General features: G+C 40.7%; 2 protein-coding genes across 10 annotated transcripts in view; one reads left to right on the top strand and one right to left on the bottom strand.

Annotated features, from left to right (window-relative positions):
* Positions 1–167: 167 nt before the first annotated feature.
* The window catches only part of arhgef10 (Rho guanine nucleotide exchange factor (GEF) 10), a 76181-nt gene continuing 56692 nt past the window's right edge, over positions 168–19656 (bottom strand). For all 5 annotated transcript variants that reach the window (XM_052486123.1, XM_052486125.1, XM_052486122.1 and 2 more), the window contains 4 exons: positions 18394–18568; positions 2227–2349; positions 1261–1817; positions 168–1142 (listed from right to left, as the gene is read on the bottom strand). In XM_052486123.1, the coding sequence (XP_052342083.1) occupies positions 1303–1817; positions 2227–2349; positions 18394–18568 (813 nt within the window). In that variant the 3' untranslated portion in view covers positions 168–1142; positions 1261–1302. The remainder of the gene's footprint in view (positions 1143–1260; positions 1818–2226; positions 2350–18393; positions 18569–19656) is intronic.
* LOC127913610 (uncharacterized) lies at positions 10974–18439 on the top strand. Of its 5 annotated transcripts, none has more exons than XM_052486118.1 (3): positions 10974–11088; positions 13441–15588; positions 15919–18439. In XM_052486118.1, the coding sequence occupies exons 1-3, from the start codon at positions 11009–11011 to the stop codon at positions 18437–18439; spliced, it is 4749 nt and encodes a 1582-aa protein (XP_052342078.1). In that variant the 5' UTR covers positions 10974–11008. The 5 variants fall into 5 exon arrangements, with proteins under 5 accessions (XP_052342078.1, XP_052342077.1, XP_052342081.1 ...); XM_052486117.1 differs by having other exon boundaries at positions 13393–15588; XM_052486121.1 differs by lacking the exon at positions 10974–11088 and adding an exon at positions 12107–12240 and having other exon boundaries at positions 15541–15588.

Raw genomic sequence — 19656 nt, 5'->3', positions numbered from 1 at the left:
TAGTGCTTGATGGTAAGTGTGGATAGTTGTTCTTACAGCTTGGTATTGGACCAAATACCAGAGGCTATACATTACTGGTAGCATATTTGAACTAGTGCAACGTTTTGGTTGAAATAAAGTGAGCAGGCTGAGTATGCATACATGAAATAAATCATACACAAGGCTGCTGAATAAAACATGTATAGTGTTAATATACACAACAGAAGTACATACAAAATGGAACAAAAGTATAAAGCTTTAGTTACATTTTTTAAATATCCTTTAGACAAATGTGTTTGAGCAAGTAACAACCCCTTCTTTTCATCTGGTAACAGTTAGAGACTCTCCCTCCATTTAGGATCTACTGGAAACCTGGCCAGCCAGGAAGTCCCATCATACCTCATATCAGCAACCACTCACCCTCCATAGCCACTTGATGACAACATAAGCACACTTTAAGCTTCAGTGTACCAATGAAATATGGGCACCATTGCGGACAAATGATCTCTCCCTGACCCAATAACAAACAAGTAAACATATCTATTAACAGACCCAATTCATAGAACATAGCACGGCCAATGGATATGATCATGAGAAGGCTTTGGCCCCAAATAATGCTTGTTCCTAACAGTGGAAGTGTCGGAGTAGACATTGTTGCCTGGCTTTCCTCAAATTCTGTCTACGTAGGAAAATGGGAATGTCTGATGTCTATCTATGTGATTAGCCCGGATACAATTATTGTGCCATCAACACTCTGGTGATCAGGCACGTCTCAGTCACACAAAATATTAGCCATGTTATAACAAGTAACATTTCATCGGTCCTCTCTCAAAATGACATAATACATTAGGGACATTCCAGTGGTTTTTCTACATATTCAGGTACTCTTCATTGGATTCAAGTCAGGTGCCATTATTAAGTGGTTAAAGTGTATTGATCCATTTGTACCCATTACCCAATAGGAATGTCCCACATGAACAGAAGGTCACTGGGTAGGAGATATCAGAAACTCTTGCTATTATTCATGTGATGCCCTCTGGAGTATTTCTCATTATAAGACACATAGTTGAGTTGATTGATCCCAAAGTCCAGACAACCATGGGAATTAATGGATATCCTTTGGAGTGTCACTGATATCAAGTAGGAACTGCAGCATCCTCAGTCTTTGGGGACAAGGTGAGAGAATAAGAGAATGAGGAGGATTATGGGGAGACATGACAGGATTATGGTTATGAAACCATTAACACTATTGAATACTACAGTGACTATGGCCCCACTCACCTTGTTACACTGAACTAGTTACTCTCTACTCTCTGGTCTCTCTCACATGTTGAGTAGAGGGATCTGCCACACCATGATGTTGGACACCGTCTCCTCCTGACGGGACTGTTTGGTCTTCCTGTTGACCCTGTGGTGACCCAGCCCCCCTGAAACCACCAGCAGAGAGCTGACGTCCACCTTCTGGACCCTCCTGCCCCTCTGGTGGTGGGCCGGATCATTGACCAGGTCATAGATGGCCCCGTCCTCGAGCCCGTGCTCCAGAGAGCCCTGGGACAGAGCCAGGGAGCCACAGGAGGAGGACAGGGAGTCCTGGAGGGCCATGGAAGTGCAGCCTGCCTCCCCCAGCCACACTCCCCGGCCCTGGGTGGGAGCTAGAGTGGGTGTGGAGCCTGGGGTTGGAGGTGGGGAGGCCTGGGCCTTCTCCCCGTCCTTGGTGCCTCCTGGCTGGCTAGGTAGGCTGTGGCCTGGGCTGCCAGAGGGCCGGTTGCACACCGCGGCTGCCATGGTGAGGAACTTTACTGGGCCATGGTGGGCGTGGAAGGATACCATGCCCCGTCCTACGACAGCCAAATATCCAGACACACATTACTAAATTTACTGGAAAATACTGTTTGTAACTACATATGTGTTTCAAATTGCCCACTTTTGGCAGTAGCCTCCAGAGACTAAGAATTCCGTAGACCAGAGGCACATGGAAACTAGCTTTGAGTCATATCAATTAAAAGACAGTATCATTGTGAGAAAGGTGCCACTAAACTATCAAGGCAGCTGGAACCTGAATGATAATAACTAAGGCCCATTAACCCATGTTGTGCTCCAGTTACATTGATAAAGTCCTTAATGCACTTGGTACCCAAATCCCTTCCTTTACCCCAAAACTATGACACGAAATGGATGGTTTGCCATATAATTCCTCATTGGGAGTTTTAGATAATCTGGAATAATCTTCAGGGAAGATGCACCCACCTGTGACCTTGGGGATTCCCTGTAGTCTGGGGACAGAGAGGGCCACTGTCACCCCCAGGTTGGTCCCCACCAGCAGCAGACCATGGCACACCAGTAGACTGCTGACTGAGACCCTCTGGTTCCCTATGGACAGAATAGAACCAACACATCAATACTGATTCTGCAGAGTTTGTGTTAAATTCTGTTGTAGAGAGCAGTTTGGAGCAGTAATCCAGGGGGCTACAGTATTGCACAAAACGTTTTGAACAGTGGGCTTTTTCAAGTTATGAAAAAAAGGTTTATAGTTAATGGTTGACCTTAATGATTTCTGGGGTCAAGCTTAACACAGCATGAGATAAGTAGGTATTTACATTCACAGTAGGAGATAAATAGTTATTTACATTCACAGTGGGAGATAAGTAGGTATTTACATTCACAGTAGGAGATAAGTAGGTATTTACATTCACAGTAGGAGATAAGTAGTTATTTACATTCACAGTAGGAGATAAGTAGTTATTTACATTCACAGTAGGAGATAAGTAGGTATTTACATTCAGAAGTCTCCTATAAATGAGAATGAACACAGTTAATGTGCCCCTTCCAGCGAGCCAAGGGACAGTAACATGGAGGGAGGTATTTCTGCTTAGTGTGTGGGGAGGTTACTACAGCAATAACACTTAACAGCCAATGGTCTCCGGTCTCCAGGGCAACCGAAAGAGGAGCAAAAATAATAACAGCTCTTTTCACCAAAAAGACCACCATTATAGTCCACTTTGGGTCAAACAAACAAACACAAAAGTGTTATGTAAATCGAGAATGAGTGAACCGTAATGTCGTAATTAAGCAAGCAACTGTGGTTCTATTCAGAAAGCCTGATGCAGGCTGGGACAGAAAGGAGTGTGTGTGTCCGGTCTTCCTCGTCACAAATTCAGTATGAAATATCACTTGATACTGTAAACGCAGTAATTGTTACGCTAACAGCACCTTTTAGAGGACGTGATAAATTGTGTTGTCTAGTGAACGTTTAGTGACTTGTGTGGAACTTGGTACTTGTTAACATCATCCTCAATTAGCATTACTATGTCAACAAGCAGCATTGCAAAGAGTGAACAGAAAATGTCCAGAATACCCTTAACATGTTAAATGCCAATAATTGTTCATGCAAATGCATTTTGACAAAACCGTGATAACGGACAGAGTATGGTATGACTGCTTGAGAAAGTCTGTCAAGGCTCCAGTTGTGAGTGGCATTACCCATCATACACTGCAGTAAGAGCTGCGCAGCTAAGTCCTCACCCTCCCATAATCCCCCAGGGCTTTGGCCAAATCAGCCGCTGATCTCTCTGCCCGACCCCTAGCTCCTCCAGAGATCACCCCTCTGAGGAACATCAGTCCTGAGTCTACAGTGCTACTCACCCAGCAGAGAACAGAGCAGCATAACCCATCGCCGCACATGTGCTTGTAATGAGGGCCCCCGGTTACCAGAAACACACACACTGGGGTGCATTTCTCAACATTCTCCTTTCATAATATTTGAAGTTTCCACCCATAGGCCAAACCAAAATAAACCTGAACCAGCATCAACACGGCCCGGGCCTGTTCCAGATCCCACACCAGAGGTCTGCTTTGATCTGCAATTATCCCCCACAACTAGCAAGTTGAATTACAGCAGGGGGTTCAGATAAAAAACATACAACCTACAGTACACTACACTGATATTACACTAGCAGTAGGGTGGGTTAGATATAAAACACTGATCCTATCTCACTAAGAGATGGTTCATATCAGGCCAAAGTCTGGAACCAGAGACAGAGAGGCTACAGCACTACTGTCTCCAGGCCTCTGTCTCCAGGCAGTCCCAGGGCCAATGTGGTGATGAAGGGGCTGGAGGTGTTGTTTCCTGGCTCTGCATGTTTATCCCCATTAGTGTCCACATGGCTGGGTATTTAGGTCAGGCCAGACAAAGCCGCCGATCTGGACACTCCTCTCCTGCACTCACATCTTCTACACTCTTATATAGAATCTGAAAGGGTTCTTCGGCTGTCCCAATTGGAGAACCATTTGAAGAACCCTTTTTGGTTCCAGGTAGAACGCTTTTGGGTTCCTTTCTACAGAGTGTTCTATATGGAACCCAAAAGGGCTCTGCCTGGAACCAAAAAGGGTTATCCTATGTGGAAAGCCGAAGAACCCTTTTGGAACCCTTTTTTTTTTTAGAAGAGTGTTGGGCAGTGTTCGCAAACTCCGGTCCTAACGTACCCCCAACAGTATATATCTTTTTTTGTGGCCCCGGACAAGCACACCTGATTCTACTTGGCAACTAATCGTCAAGCCCTTGACAAGTTGAATCAGGTATTTTTGTCCGGGGCTACAACAAAAATGTGTGCTGTTGGGGCCAGGGGTTCTCGAGGACCAGAGTTGGGAAACACTGGTCTAGAGAACATCAAAGACACAGTGTGAGAACAAACTGTATTTGAAGGGTGGTTTTTGGAAGGTTTTCAGAACGTTTTTCCAAATTAAAATCAACCAAACCCAACTCTGTAAAGGGTTAAGGAAGGGCAGAGGAGGTACTGTAAGTAATCACCAAAGCATGTGTTTGAATAATCACTGTGAAATTCAATTGGACATAACTAAAACCCAATTACAGCCAAAGAGACCACAGTTTTGCAAAATATCTGTGAGAAATTCCTCAGTGCAATCAAAGGATTTACAAGGAATCGTTCCAACATGAGCTAGCATGATTAGAAGAACAACCCCACCTTGAACACTGAGGACATTTCACACTCAATCACTCTCAATTCTATGCCATCAACTGTGAACCCCCTCTCTGAACCTGTGTTTCCTGAGGTCTGCAATAGGGTCTCAGACAAAACTAATTAACACATTCTCACAGCTCTCTGCTGGACTTCTGAAATGTAGTTATTCTGTCTGTGTTCCTGTAGTTTGTTGCCACAGTATGTCAGGGTACATCTGGAGTCACCTCTTTAGCCTGAACAATACTACTCAAGTATCTCAAGAATGTAGCGATGCAGAGAATATAAAGTCACTGCATCCATCACCCTCCACTCTAAACAGGTATTGATCGTCCCATCTTCTTTCAGCCAAACAGCTTGAATGGCACTACAGTCAGCAGGCTCTGCAGAAACAGCACATTCTCTGGCCTAGTCAATCAATCTGACAGCAGCTGCCAACAACTAAATAAGTGCCAAGGGTGGAACATTGTGGAAAGCCAAACCCAGGCTTGCAGGGGCAAACAATATAACTCCCTCCACGGAGAGAAATCTGAACTTGCCCTGACAAATCACATGCACATGTTTAGCCAGTGCAGGCCGCCAGTTTAGACTGCCAGTTTAGACCGTGGTTGAAGAGAACCAGGTGAGGGTGATACAGTGAGGGTTGGATCAGTTGAATGGTCCACTGGAAGAGATGACAGAAGGAAAACAGAGTCCCATGACAGAGAGATACTGTAGATAGGACATTAACCCATCGCTGTCATCAGACGATGTCAGACCGTAATGTGATGTGCACACAGCCTTGGCCTAGAAGAGGAAGTATTTCAAGTCGCTGGTCCAAGGTCTCTCGTTCAGAGAAACTTCCTCTGTGGTTGATGCTTCTTATTAAGTAAATAAGTCATCCAGACAGGCTTATCATTCACATCTCTGTTAAAAGCCATTCTACTGCTCAACCTCAGAACTGGTTGGGCTGAGTTTCTCAGAAGGCTAGGTGTAGGGTAAGTTACTGACTGGACATTCAAAGCATGCTGTGCTGAATGAAAGTGTACTCTTGCTTTTCCACAAACAACCACAAAGTGATCCCTTAGGTTTATGCAAGACTTGACTAAATTGCCTATTCAAATATTGAAGCACTATTGAATATGCAACTAAAGCATGCATGATGGGACATATGCCAAGATTTAGTAAGGTTTACTGTGCAACGAAGCCATGATACAATGGTGTTGCCTGGCTACCCAAACTCATTGCTCTAGCCAAACGCTACGCCCACGGAAGTTATTTTCTTCTCCTCAATGAGTCTGGATCCGAGTAACTCCCCGCCGATTTCTAGAATGAAAATCCATTCTAGACTGTCCGATTGGTCCCATAAACCAATGGGTTGGGCCAGAACACATGTGGGTAAAGCAGCGTTTCAAAAATTCTTTATTTGCTGTGATACTCTGATTGGTTAGAGATTATCCAATCACTTTTGACTTTGTTCTGTACAACACCCCTTCATTTTGACATCAACACAAACAACTTAAATGATGGCAGTCTCAGACTGAAGTATGTAGCGAACGATAGATCAGAGGAAGAATTCAGTTTGAGTTGTCAGGCAAATGATGATGTCCCTTGCTGTAATGCAATACATTACATTAGACTGCTTAAATTAGTTATCAAATATTATGGAACTCCCATGTGTTGTACTTTGTTGTGGCTAGTAAGTATTTTAAAAGTTTCCTGAAACAAGCCAGATTGCAGGAGGTCTGCAATAGGTCTGCAATAGACACTAAAGACTGCTGAGAAAACTAGTTCACTTAAACACACGTCTCACAGCTCTCTGTCGGACTTCGGAAACCCTCTAAATACACTAATAGTATGTAGTCAGTCTGTCTGTGTTCCTGTAGTTTGTTCCCACAGTATGTAGGGGTGCATCTGGAGAGAGCCAAGTACAAAACCTTATGGTAATAATGGATGAGGCCACTAAAATACTCAACTATGTACACACAGTCTAGGGCTTATAAACAATGGGCAGAACTCAGATAATGATAGAACTGTTTAGTACACTTTTAAAAGGAGACTGTGATGTGTTCCTGTAGGCTAGTCATTACTGGTGACCACAAAACACACACAATGTAAAAATAATTACTCCATGGCAGAGTCCAGCTTGAAATCATTCCAATTGAAATCTGAACAGTCGACTGGACGGTATCTTCAAAATACTGTACAGGGTCAGAGAGGAAAAGTGGACAACTGTAACTAGCTGGATATAAAACCTTCATGACAACATCACAGGACAAACCTCCCAAAACCTTATAACAACAAGGCTAGCTGTACAGTATTCCATTTACTACAGTAGAACTGACTATAGGAGGCTAACAGCTGCAACTGACAATATACAGGATCAACCCCCAAAAGTCTAATTTTAAAAAATGGAGCTGTTGTAGTAATATTAAAGACCAGCTACAGATAGAAGAGAGATTATGACTAGTCCTATAGAACACTCACTATTCACAACACAGCTGTCTCTGATGAAGATCCTCAGACTCTGGTCTGTTTGATTATTACATTCCCAACTATTTGACCCGTCGTGGTGATTGAGGCGAGCTTTACTACCAATGACGTCAAACAGAAGTCACACAGATTGCTTAACATTTTGCCGCGTTCATTTGCCAGTCGGAACGAGAAAAACCCTTGACATTTTCCACATTTTGTTACGTGACAGCCTTATTCTAAAATGCATTAAATGTTTTTTCCCCTCGTCAATCTACACACAATACCCCATAATGACAAAGCAAAAACAGGTTTTTAGACATTTTTGCAAATGTATAGATATATACATGAATAATATATATTATTCAGACCCTTTACTCGGTACTTTGTTGAAGCTTTGGCAGTGATTACAGCCTCGAGTCTTGTTGGGAAGGATGCTACAAGCTTGGCACACATGTATTTGGGGAGTTTCCCCCATTCTTCTCTGCATATCATCTCAAGCTCTGTCGGGTTGTATGTGGAGCGTCGCTGCACAGCTATTTTCAGTTATCTCCAGAGATGTTAGATCGGATTCAAGTCAGGGCTCTGGCTGGGCCACTCAAAGACATCCAGAGACTTGTCCCGAAGCCACTCCTGCATTGTCTTGGCTGTGTGCTTAGGGTTGCTGTCCTGTTGTAAGATGAACCCTCACCCCAGTCTGAGGTCCTGAGCGCTCTGGAGCAGGTTTTCATCAAGGATCTCTCTGTACTTTGCTCCATTCATCTTTCCCTCGATCCTGACTAGTCTCCCAGTCCCTGCCGATAAAAAACATGCACACAGCATGATGCTGCCAGCACAATGCTTCACCGTAGCGATGATGCCAGGTTTCCTCCAGACATGATGCTTGGCATTCAGGCCAGAGAGTTCAATCTTGGGTTCATCAGACCAGAGAATCTTGTTTCATGGTCAGAGTCCTTTAGGCGCATTTGGAAAACTCCAAGCGAGCTGTCATGTACCTTTTACTGAGGAGTGGCTTCCGTCTGGCCACTCTACCATAAATGCCTTATTGGTGGAGTGCTGTAGAGATGGTTGTCCTTCTGGAAGGTTCTCCCATCTCCACAGAGGAACTCTGGAGCTCTGTCAGAGTGACCATCGGGTACTTGGTCACCTCCCTGACCAAGACCCTTTCCCCCGATTGCTCAGTTTGGCCTGGCAGCCAGGTCTAAGAAGGATTTCTTCCATTTTAAGAATGATGGAAGCCACTGTGTTCTTGGGGACCTTCAATGCTGCAGACATTTTTTGATACCCTGCCCCAGATCTGTGCCTCGACACAATCCTGTCTCAGAGCTAATTGGACAATTCCTTTGACCTCATGGCTTGGTTTTTGCTCTGACATGCACTGTCAACTGTGGGACCTTATATAGACAGGTGTGTGCCTTTCCAAGTGATCTCCAATTAATTGAATTGACCAAAGGTTGACTCCAATCAAGTTGTTGAAACATCTCAAGGATGATCAATGGAAACAGGATGCACCTGAGCTCAATTTTGAGACACATAGCAAAGGGTCTGAATACTTACGTCAATAAGGTATTTCTGTATTTTATTTGCAATAAATTAGCAACATTTTCAAAAAACCTGTTTTCACTTTGTCATTATGGGGTATTGTGTGTAGATTGATGAGTAAAGAATGTAATTTAATCAATTTTAGAATAAGGCTGTAACGTAAACAAAATGTGGAAAAAGTCAAGGGGTCTGAATACTTTCTGAATGCACTGTATCTATGCACACACCGTGACTGTGATCTCATTTCAGATAGTCACTGAGCCAGGCAGCCCTTTGATATTTGGAGAAAAACACACTCAAGTACATGACGACCTGACGACTGACTGTCAAATGGGATCCATTTCTACTTTCAGAGGACTGCTCTGTTCTTGCAAAAAAAATACCTGTTCATTGACAGTCCACCATAAGGATCCAATCAAAGACTTTGGAGGACACAAAGAGAACAAAATGACATGGGTACTGGTGCTTTGTGCAAACAGAGTTGAAAAGACTGCGTCTGTATTATAAATCACAGTACTGGAGGATGGAAACAGTGCTGCTGTATACTGATATCCTGAAGGTGAGGTTCACCTTTGAGTGTGTGGTGGGTGGTGTAGAGTGGGTATTTTTTTAGGATGCTACCATCTACTGTGTTAGAGAAAATGTGTTTTCAGAGCTGGCAAAAATGTCTCTCATACTAGAGTATATTGTGTAAAGCAGTGAACTTGTTCATTCATACCTTGTGTTGACAGTGCTGTAAGATACATACTAGTGTGACATGATAATGATGTCTTACCAGCCAGTGTGTTGTGTACAGGTATGGTAATGTTATCATGTATCTTACCAGCCAGTATGTTGTGTACAGGTATGGTAATGTTGTCATGTATCTTACCAGCCAGTATGTTGTGTACAGGTATGGTAATGTTGTCATGTATCTTACCAGCCAGTATGTTGTGTACAGGTATGGTAATGTTATCATGTATATATACAGCCAGTATGTTGTGTACAGGTATGGTAATGTTATCATGTATCTATACAGCCAGTATGTTGTGTACAGGTATGGTAATGTTATCATGTATCTTACCAGCCAGTATGTTGTGTACAGGTAGGGTAATGTTATCATGTATCTTACCAGCCAGTATGTTGTGTACAGGTATGGTAATGTTATCATGTATATATACAGCCAGTATGTTGTGTACAGGTATGGTAATGTTATCATGTATCTTACCAGCCAGTATGTTGTGTACAGGTATGGTAATGTTGTCATGTATCTTACCAGCCAGTATGTTGTGTACAGGTATGGTAATGTTATCATGTATCTTACCAGCCAGTATGTTGTGTACAGGTATGGTAATGTTGTCATGTATCTTACCAGCCAGTATGTTGTGTACAGGTATGGTAATGTTGTCATGTATCTTACCAGCCAGTATGTTGTGTACAGGTATGGTAATGTTATCATGTATATATACAGCCAGTATGTTGTGTACAGGTATGGTAATGTTATCATGTATCTATACAGCCAGTATGTTGTGTACAGGTATGGTAATGTTATCATGTATCTTACCAGCCAGTATGTTGTGTACAGGTAGGGTAATGTTATCATGTATCTTACCAGCCAGTATGTTGTGTACAGGTATGGTAATGTTATCATGTATATATACAGCCAGTATGTTGTGTACAGGTATGGTAATGTTATCATGTATCTTACCAGCCAGTATGTTGTGTACAGGTATGGTAATGTTGTCATGTATCTTACCAGCCAGTATGTTGTGTACAGGTATGGTAATGTTGTCATGTATCTTACCAGCCAGTATGTTGTGTACAGGTATAGTAATGTTATCATGTATCTATACAGCCAGTGTGTTGTGTACAGGTATGGTAATGTTATCATGTATCTTACCAGCCAGTATGTTGTGTACAGGTATGGTAATGTTGTCATGTATCTTACCAACCAGTATGTTGTGTACAGGTATGGTAATGTTATCATGTATCTTACCAGCCAGTATGTTGTGTACAGGTATGGTAATGTTATCATGTATCTTACCAGCCAGTATGTTGTGTACAGGTATGGTAATGTTATCATGTATCTTACCAGCCAGTATGTTGTGTACAGGTATGGTAATGTTATCATGTATCTTACCAACCAGTATGTTGTGTACAGGTATGGTAATGTTGTCATGTATCTTACCAACCAGTATGTTGTGTACAGGTATGGTAATGTTATCATGTATCTTACCAACCAGTATGTTGTGTACAGGTATGGTAATGTTATCATGTATCTTACCAGCCAGTATGTTGTGTACAGGTATGGTAATGTTGTCATGTATCTTACCAACCAGTATGTTGTGTACAGGTATGGTAATGTTATCATGTATCTTACCAGCCAGTATGTTGTGTACAGGTATGGTAATGTTATCATGTATCTTACCAGCCAGTATGTTGTGTACAGGTATGGTAATGTTATCATGTATCTTACCAGCCAGTATGTTGTGTACAGGTATGGTAATGTTATCATGTATCTTACCAGCCAGTGTGTTGTGTACAGGTATGGTAATGTTATCATGTATATATACAGCCAGTATGTTGTGTACAGGTATGGTAATGTTATCATGTATATATACAGCCAGTATGTTGTGTACAGGTATGGTAATGTTATCATGTATCTTACCAGCCAGTATGTTGTGTACATGTATGGTAATGTTATCATGTATCTTACCAGCCAGTATGTTGTGTACAGGTATGGTAATGTTATCATGTATCTTACCAGCCAGTATGTTGTGTACAGGTATGGTAATGTTATCATGTATCTTACCAGCCAGTATGTTGTGTACAGGTATGGTAATGTTATCATGTATATATACAGCCAGTATGTTGTGTACAGGTATGGTAATGTTGTCATGTATCTTACCAGCCAGTATGTTGTGTACAGGTATGGTAATGTTGTCATGTATCTTACCAGCCAGTATGTTGTGTACAGGTATGGTAATGTTATCATGTATCTTACCAGCCAGTATGTTGTGTACAGGTATGGTAATGTTATCATGTATCTTACCAGCCAGTATGTTGTGTACAGGTATGGTAATGTTATCATGTATCTTACCAGCCAGTATGTTGTGTACAGGTATGGTAATGTTATCATGTATCTTACCAGCCAGTATGTTGTGTACAGGTATGGTAATGTTATCATGTATCTTACCAGCCAGTATGTTGTGTACAGGTATGGTAATGTTATCATGTATCTTACCAGCCAGTATGTTGTGTACAGGTATGGTAATGTTATCATGTATCTTACCAGCCAGTATGTTGTGTACAGGTATGGTAATGTTGTCATGTATCTTACCAGCCAGTATGTTGTGTACAGGTATGGTAATGTTATCATGTATCTTACCAGCCAGTATGTTGTGTACAGGTATGGTAATGTTATCATGTATCTTACCAGCCAGTATGTTGTGTACAGGTATGGTAATGTTATCATGTATCTTACCAGCCAGTATGTTGTGTACAGGTATGGTAATGTTATCATGTATCTTACCAGCCAGTATGTTGTGTACAGGTATGGTAATGTTATCATGTATCTTACCAGCCAGTATGTTGTGTACAGGTATGGTAATGTTATCATGTATCTTACCAGCCAGTGTGTTGTGTACAGGTATGGTAATGTTATCATGTATATATACAGCCAGTATGTTGTGTACAGGTATGGTAATGTTATCATGTATATATACAGCCAGTATGTTGTGTACAGGTATGGTAATGTTATCATGTATCTTACCAGCCAGTATGTTGTGTACATGTATGGTAATGTTATCATGTATCTTACCAGCCAGTATGTTGTGTACAGGTATGGTAATGTTATCATGTATCTTACCAGCCAGTATGTTGTGTACAGGTATGGTAATGTTATCATGTATATATACAGCCAGTATGTTGTGTACAGGTATGGTAATGTTGTCATGTATCTTACCAGCCAGTATGTTGTGTACAGGTATGGTTATGTTGTCATGTATCTTACCAGCCAGTATGTTGTGTACAGGTATGGTAATGTTATCATGTATCTTACCAGCCAGTATGTTGTGTACAGGTATGGTAATGTTATCATGTATCTTACCAGCCAGTATGTTGTGTACAGGTATGGTAATGTTATCATGTATCTTACCAGCCAGTATGTTGTGTACAGGTATGGTAATGTTATCATGTATCTTACCAGCCAGTATGTTGTGTACAGGTATGGTAATGTTATCATGTATCTTACCAGCCAGTATGTTGTGTACAGGTATGGTAATGTTATCATGTATCTTACCAGCCAGTATGTTGTGTACAGGTATGGTAATGTTGTCATGTATCTTACCAGCCAGTATGTTGTGTACAGGTATGGTAATGTTATCATGTATCTTACCAGCCAGTATGTTGTGTACAGGTATGGTAATGTTATCATGTATCTTACCAGCCAGTATGTTGTGTACAGGTATGGTAATGTTATCATGTATCTATACAGCCAGTATGTTGTGTACAGGTATGGTAATGTTATCATGTATCTATACAGCCAGTATGTTGTGTACAGGTATGGTAATGTTGTCATGTATCTTACCAGCCAGTATGTTGTGTACAGGTATGGTAATGTTATCATGTATCTTACCAGCCAGTATGTTGTGTACAGGTATGGTAATGTTATCATGTATCTTACCAGCCAGTATGTTGTGTACAGGTATGGTAATGTTATCATGTATATATACAGCCAGTATGTTGTGTACAGGTATGGTAATGTTGTCATGTATCTTACCAGCCAGTATGTTGTGTACAGGTATGGTAATGTTATCATGTATCTTACCAGCCAGTATGTTGTGTACAGGTATGGTAATGTTGTCATGTATCTTACCAGCCAGTATGTTGTGTACAGGTATGGTAATGTTATCATGTATATATACAGCCAGTATGTTGTGTACAGGTATGGTAATGTTATCATGTATATATACAGCCAGTATGTTGTGTACAGGTATGGTAATGTTGTCATGTATCTTACCAGCCAGTATGTTGTGTACAGGTATGGTAATGTTATCATGTATATATACAGCCAGTATGTTGTGTACAGGTATGGTAATGTTGTCATGTATCTTACCAGCCAGTATGTTGTGTACAGGTATGGTAATGTTATCATGTATATATACAGCCAGTATGTTGTGTACAGGTATGGTAATGTTATCATGTATATATACAGCCAGTATGTTGTGTACAGGTATAGTAATGTTATCATGTATCTTACCAACCAGTATGTTGTGTACAGGTATGGTAATGTTATCATGTATATATACAGCCAGTATGTTGTGTACAGGTATGGTAATGGTATCATGTATCTTACCAACCAGTATGTTGTGTACAGGTATGGTAATGTTATCATATACAGCCAGTATATTGTGTACAGGTATGATAATGTTATCATGTATCTTACCAGCCAGTGTGTTGTGTACAGGTATGGTAATGTTATCATGTATCTTACCAGCCAGTATGTTGTGTACAGGTATGGTAATGTTATCATGTATCTTACCAGCCAGTATGTTGTGTACAGGTATGGTAATGTTATCATGTATCTTACCAGCCAGTATGTTGTGTACAGGTATGGTAATGTTATCATGTATCTATACAGCCAGTGTGTTGTGTACAGGTATGGTAATGTTATCATGTATCTTACCAGCCAGTATGTTGTGTACAGGTATGGTAATGTTATCATGTATCTTACCAGCCAGTATGTTGTGTACAGGTATGGTAATGTTATCATGTATCTTACCAGCCAGTATGTTGTGTACAGGTATGGTAATGTTATCATGTATCTATACAGCCAGTGTGTTGTGTACAGGTATGGTAATGTTATCATGTATCTTACCAGCCAGTATGTTGTGTACAGGTATGGTAATGTTATCATGTATCTTACCAGCCAGTATGTTGTGTACAGGTATGGTAATGTTATCATGTATATATACAGCCAGTATGTTGTGTACAGGTATGGTAATGTTGTCATGTATCTTACCAGCCAGTATGTTGTGTACAGGTATGGTAATGTTATCATGTATATATACAGCCAGTATGTTGTGTACAGGTATGGTAATGTTGTCATGTATCTTACCAGCCAGTATGTTGTGTACAGGTATGGTAATGTTATCATGTATATATACAGCCAGTATGTTGTGTACAGGTATGGTAATGTTATCATGTATATATACAGCCAGTATGTTGTGTACAGGTATGGTAATGTTGTCATGTATCTTACCAGCCAGTATGTTGTGTACAGGTATGGTAATGTTATCATGTATCTTACCAGCCAGTATGTTGTGTACAGGTATGGTAATGTTATCATGTATCTTACCAACCAGTATGTTGTGTACAGGTATGGTAATGTTATCATGTATCTATACAGCCAGTATGTTGTGTACAGGTATAGTAATGTTATCATGTATCTTACCAGCCAGTATGTTGTGTACAGGTATGGTAATGGTATCATGTATCTTACCAACCAGTATGTTGTGTACAGGTATGGTAATGTTATCATATACAGCCAGTATGTTGTGTACAGGTATGGTAATGTTATCATGTATATATACAGCCAGTATGTTGTGTACAGGTATGGTAATGTTATCATGTATCTATACAGCCAGTGTGTTGTGTACAGGTATGGTAATGTTATCATGTATCTATACAGCCAGTATGTTGTGTACAGGTATAGTAATGTTATCATGTATCTTACCAGCCAGTATGTTGTGTACAGGTATGGTAATGGTATCATGTATCTTACCAACCAGTATGTTGTGTACAGGTATGGTAATGTTATCATATACAGCCAGTATGTTGTGTACAGGTATGGTAATGTTATCATGTATATATACAGCCAGTATGTTGTGTACAGGTATGGTAATGTTATCATGTATCTTACCAGCCAGTATGTTGTGTACAGGTATGATAATGTTATCATGTATCTTACCAGCCAGTGTGTTGTGTACAGGTATGGTAATGTTATCATGTATCTTACCAGCCAGTATGTTGTGTACAGGTATGGTAATGTTATCATGTATCTTACCAGCCAGTATGTTGTGTACAGGTATGGTAATGTTATCATGTATCTTACCAGCCAGTATGTTGTGTACAGGTATGGTAATGTTATCATGTATCTATACAGCCAGTGTGTTGTGTACAGGTATAGTAATGTTATCATGTATCTTACCAGCCAGTATGTTGTGTACAGGTATGGTAATGTTATCATGTATCTTACCAGCCAGTATGTTGTGTACAGGTATGGTAATGTTATCATGTATCTTACCAGCCAGTATGTTGTGTACAGGTATGGTAATGTTATCATGTATCTTACCAGCCAGTATGTTGTGTACAGGTATGGTAATGTTATCATGTATCTATACAGCCAGTGTGTTGTGTACAGGTATGGTAATGTTATCATGTATCTTACCAGCCAGTATGTTGTGTACAGGTATGGTAATGTTATCATGTATCTTACCAGCCAGTATGTTGTGTACAGGTATGGTAATGTTATCATGTATCTTACCAGCCAGTATGTTGTGTACAGGTATGGTAATGTTATCATGTATCTTACCAGCCAGTATGTTGTGTACAGGTATGGTAATGTTATCATGTATCTATACAGCCAGTGTGTTGTGTACAGGTATGGTAATGTTATCATGTATCTTACCAGCCAGTATGTTGTGTACAGGTATGGTAATGTTATCATGTATCTATACAGCCAGTATGTTGTGTACAGGTATGGTAATGTTATCATGTATCTTACCAGCCAGTATGTTGTGTACAGGTATGGTAATGTTATCATGTATCTTACCAGCCAGTATGTTGTGTACAGGTATGGTAATGTTATCATGTATCTTACCAGCCAGTATGTTGTGTACAGGTATGGTAATGTTATCATGTATCTATACAGCCAGTATGTTGTGTACAGGTATGGTAATGTTATCATGTATCTTACCAGCCAGTATGTTGTGTACAGGTATGGTAATGTTATCATGTATCTTACCAGCCAGTATGTTGTGTACAGGTATGGTAATGTTATCATGTATCTTACCAGCCAGTATGTTGTGTACAGGTATGGTAATGTTATCATGTATCTTACCAGCCAGTATGTTGTGTACAGGTATGGTAATGTTGTCATGTATCTTACCAGCCAGTATGTTGTGTTCAGGTATGGTAATGTTATTTTGTATCTATACAGCCAGTATGTTGTGTACAGGTATGGTAATGTTATCATGTATCTTACCAGCCAGTATGTTGTGTACAGGTATGGTAATGTTGTCATGTATCTTACCAGCCAGTATGTTGTGTACAGGTATGGTAATGTTATCATGTATCTTACCAGCCAGTATGTTGTGTACAGGTATGGTAATGTTGTCATGTATCTATACAGCCAGTATGTTGTGTACAGGTATGGTAATGTTATCATGTATCTTACCAGCCAGTATGTTGTGTACAGGTATGGTAATGTTGTCATGTATCTTACCAACCAGTATGTTGTGTACAGGTATGGTAATGTTATCATGTATATATACAGCCAGTATGTTGTGTACAGGTATGGTAATGTTATCATGTATCTTACCAGCCAGTATGTTGTGTACAGGTATGGTAATGTTATCATGTATATATACAGCCAGTATGTTGTGTACAGGTATGGTAATGTTATCATGTATCTTACCAGCCAGTATGTTGTGTACAGGTATGGTAATGTTATCATGTATCTTACCAGCCAGTATGTTGTGTACAGGTATGGTAATATTGTCATGTATCTTACCAGCCAGTATGTTGTGTACAGGTATGGTAATGTTATCATGTATCTATACAGCCAGTATGTTGTGTACAGGTATGGTAATGTTATCATGTATCTATACAGCCAGTATGTTGTGTACAGGTATGGTAATGTTATCATGTATATATACAGCCAGTATGTTGTGTACAGGTATGGTAATGTTGTCATGTATCTTACCAGCCAGTATGTTGTGTACAGGTATGGTAATGTTATCATGTATATATACAGCCAGTATGTTGTGTACAGGTATGGTAATGTTGTCATGTATCTTACCAGCCAGTATGTTGTGTACAGGTATGGTAATGTTATCATGTATCTTACCAGCCAGTATGTTGTGTACAGGTATGGTAATGTTATCATGTATCTTACCAGCCAGTATGTTGTGTACAGGTATGGTAATGTTATCATGTATCTTACCAGCCAGTATGTTGTGTACAGGTATGGTAATGTTGTCATGTATCTTACCAGCCAGTATGTTGTGTACAGGTATGGTAATGTTATCATGTATATATACAGCCAGTATGTTGTGTACAGGTATGGTAATGTTGTCATGTATCTTACCAGCCAGTATGTTGTGTACAGGTATGGTAATGTTATCATGTATCTTACCAGCCAGTATGTTGTGTACAGGTATGATAATGTTGTCATGTATCTTACCAGCCAGTATGTTGTGTACAGGTGTAGCGATGTTGATGTCCTGTAGATCCTCTAGCGTCTCCGTGTGGAACAATCTGAGGGTGGACCCAGAGCTGAAGGCTATCCAGATACCCACCCCAGCCACCACCATGTGGGATACCACCATGCCCTCCTCCTGGTGGGCCTCCAGCTGCCTCTGACAGGGGGAGAGAGGAAGACAGGAAGAGGGGATATTATATACTGAATTGCTCAGTTCTTCAATTGCTTTGAGAGTAAACATTAGCATGTACACCACTTTGTCTTTAGAGTAGTGGGAAACAAACCCTACTGAGCCACCAATCAGAAACATGTTCTGTAACAATGTCAAATCAAAGGGTTTATCGCAGTGAGCTTATGATCAGGAAATGCCTTTTTACGTGACAGTATATGTACACATCCCTAAGGAGCGGCCATAAGGTACTATACAACGTTCCCAGTGGTTACAGAGGGTGGGGAACAGACAGGAGATCATCTGCACTGTTCGGTCTGAGCTGTGACAACACACTGACACACTGACAGTACGCCTGCTAAGGCTGAGCAATGTACTGTACGTGAACATCGACGGACAGCTGATGCCTGTAGTAAAAGTCCCTCTCAGGTATTGGGCTGAGAAAATCACAGTGAAATGACTTAAAACAACAATATCCACGATGTATATTCTTTCGGGCTGATACCATTAGAACAGAGACAGGGAATGTTGACCTAAAATGCCCTCAGTCATATTTGGCTTCGTAATAAGGAAAACAAAGGAGAGGTAAGTCAAACTGTGGATCTGTGAGAAGCAGACACCACTTTCCTCAGAGTTCATGTTTTGACTAAGGCTGATGTCGCTATTGTGCCCAACAATCCTGTGAATCAAAACATTATTTCCACCTCTCTGACATTTACTATTATGACACTTGGAGTAACATGGTAGATAATTCAAAACATTCCCTACATAAGAGTCAGTAATGAGGTGGATGTTCACGTACAGTACATCGCTCAGCCTTAGCAGGCGTACTGTCAGTGTGTCAGTGTGTTGTCACAGAAAACTCAACCTCGTCTCAGAGCATTTCGTATTATTCTGTATTTATACTGAACAAAAATATAAACGCAACATGCAACAATTTGTAAGTTTTTACTGAGTCACAGTTCAAATAAGGACACAACACACTTGTCAGCCAGGACCACCCACTGGGGAGCCAGGCCCAGCCAATCAGAATGAGTTTTCCCCCACAAAAGGGCTTTATTACAGACAGGAATACT

This window comes from Oncorhynchus keta, chromosome 29 (genome assembly GCF_023373465.1).
Source record: "Oncorhynchus keta strain PuntledgeMale-10-30-2019 chromosome 29, Oket_V2, whole genome shotgun sequence".
NCBI lineage: Eukaryota > Metazoa > Chordata > Actinopteri > Salmoniformes > Salmonidae > Oncorhynchus > Oncorhynchus keta.
This window is presented reverse-complemented; position numbering and strand designations above follow the sequence as displayed.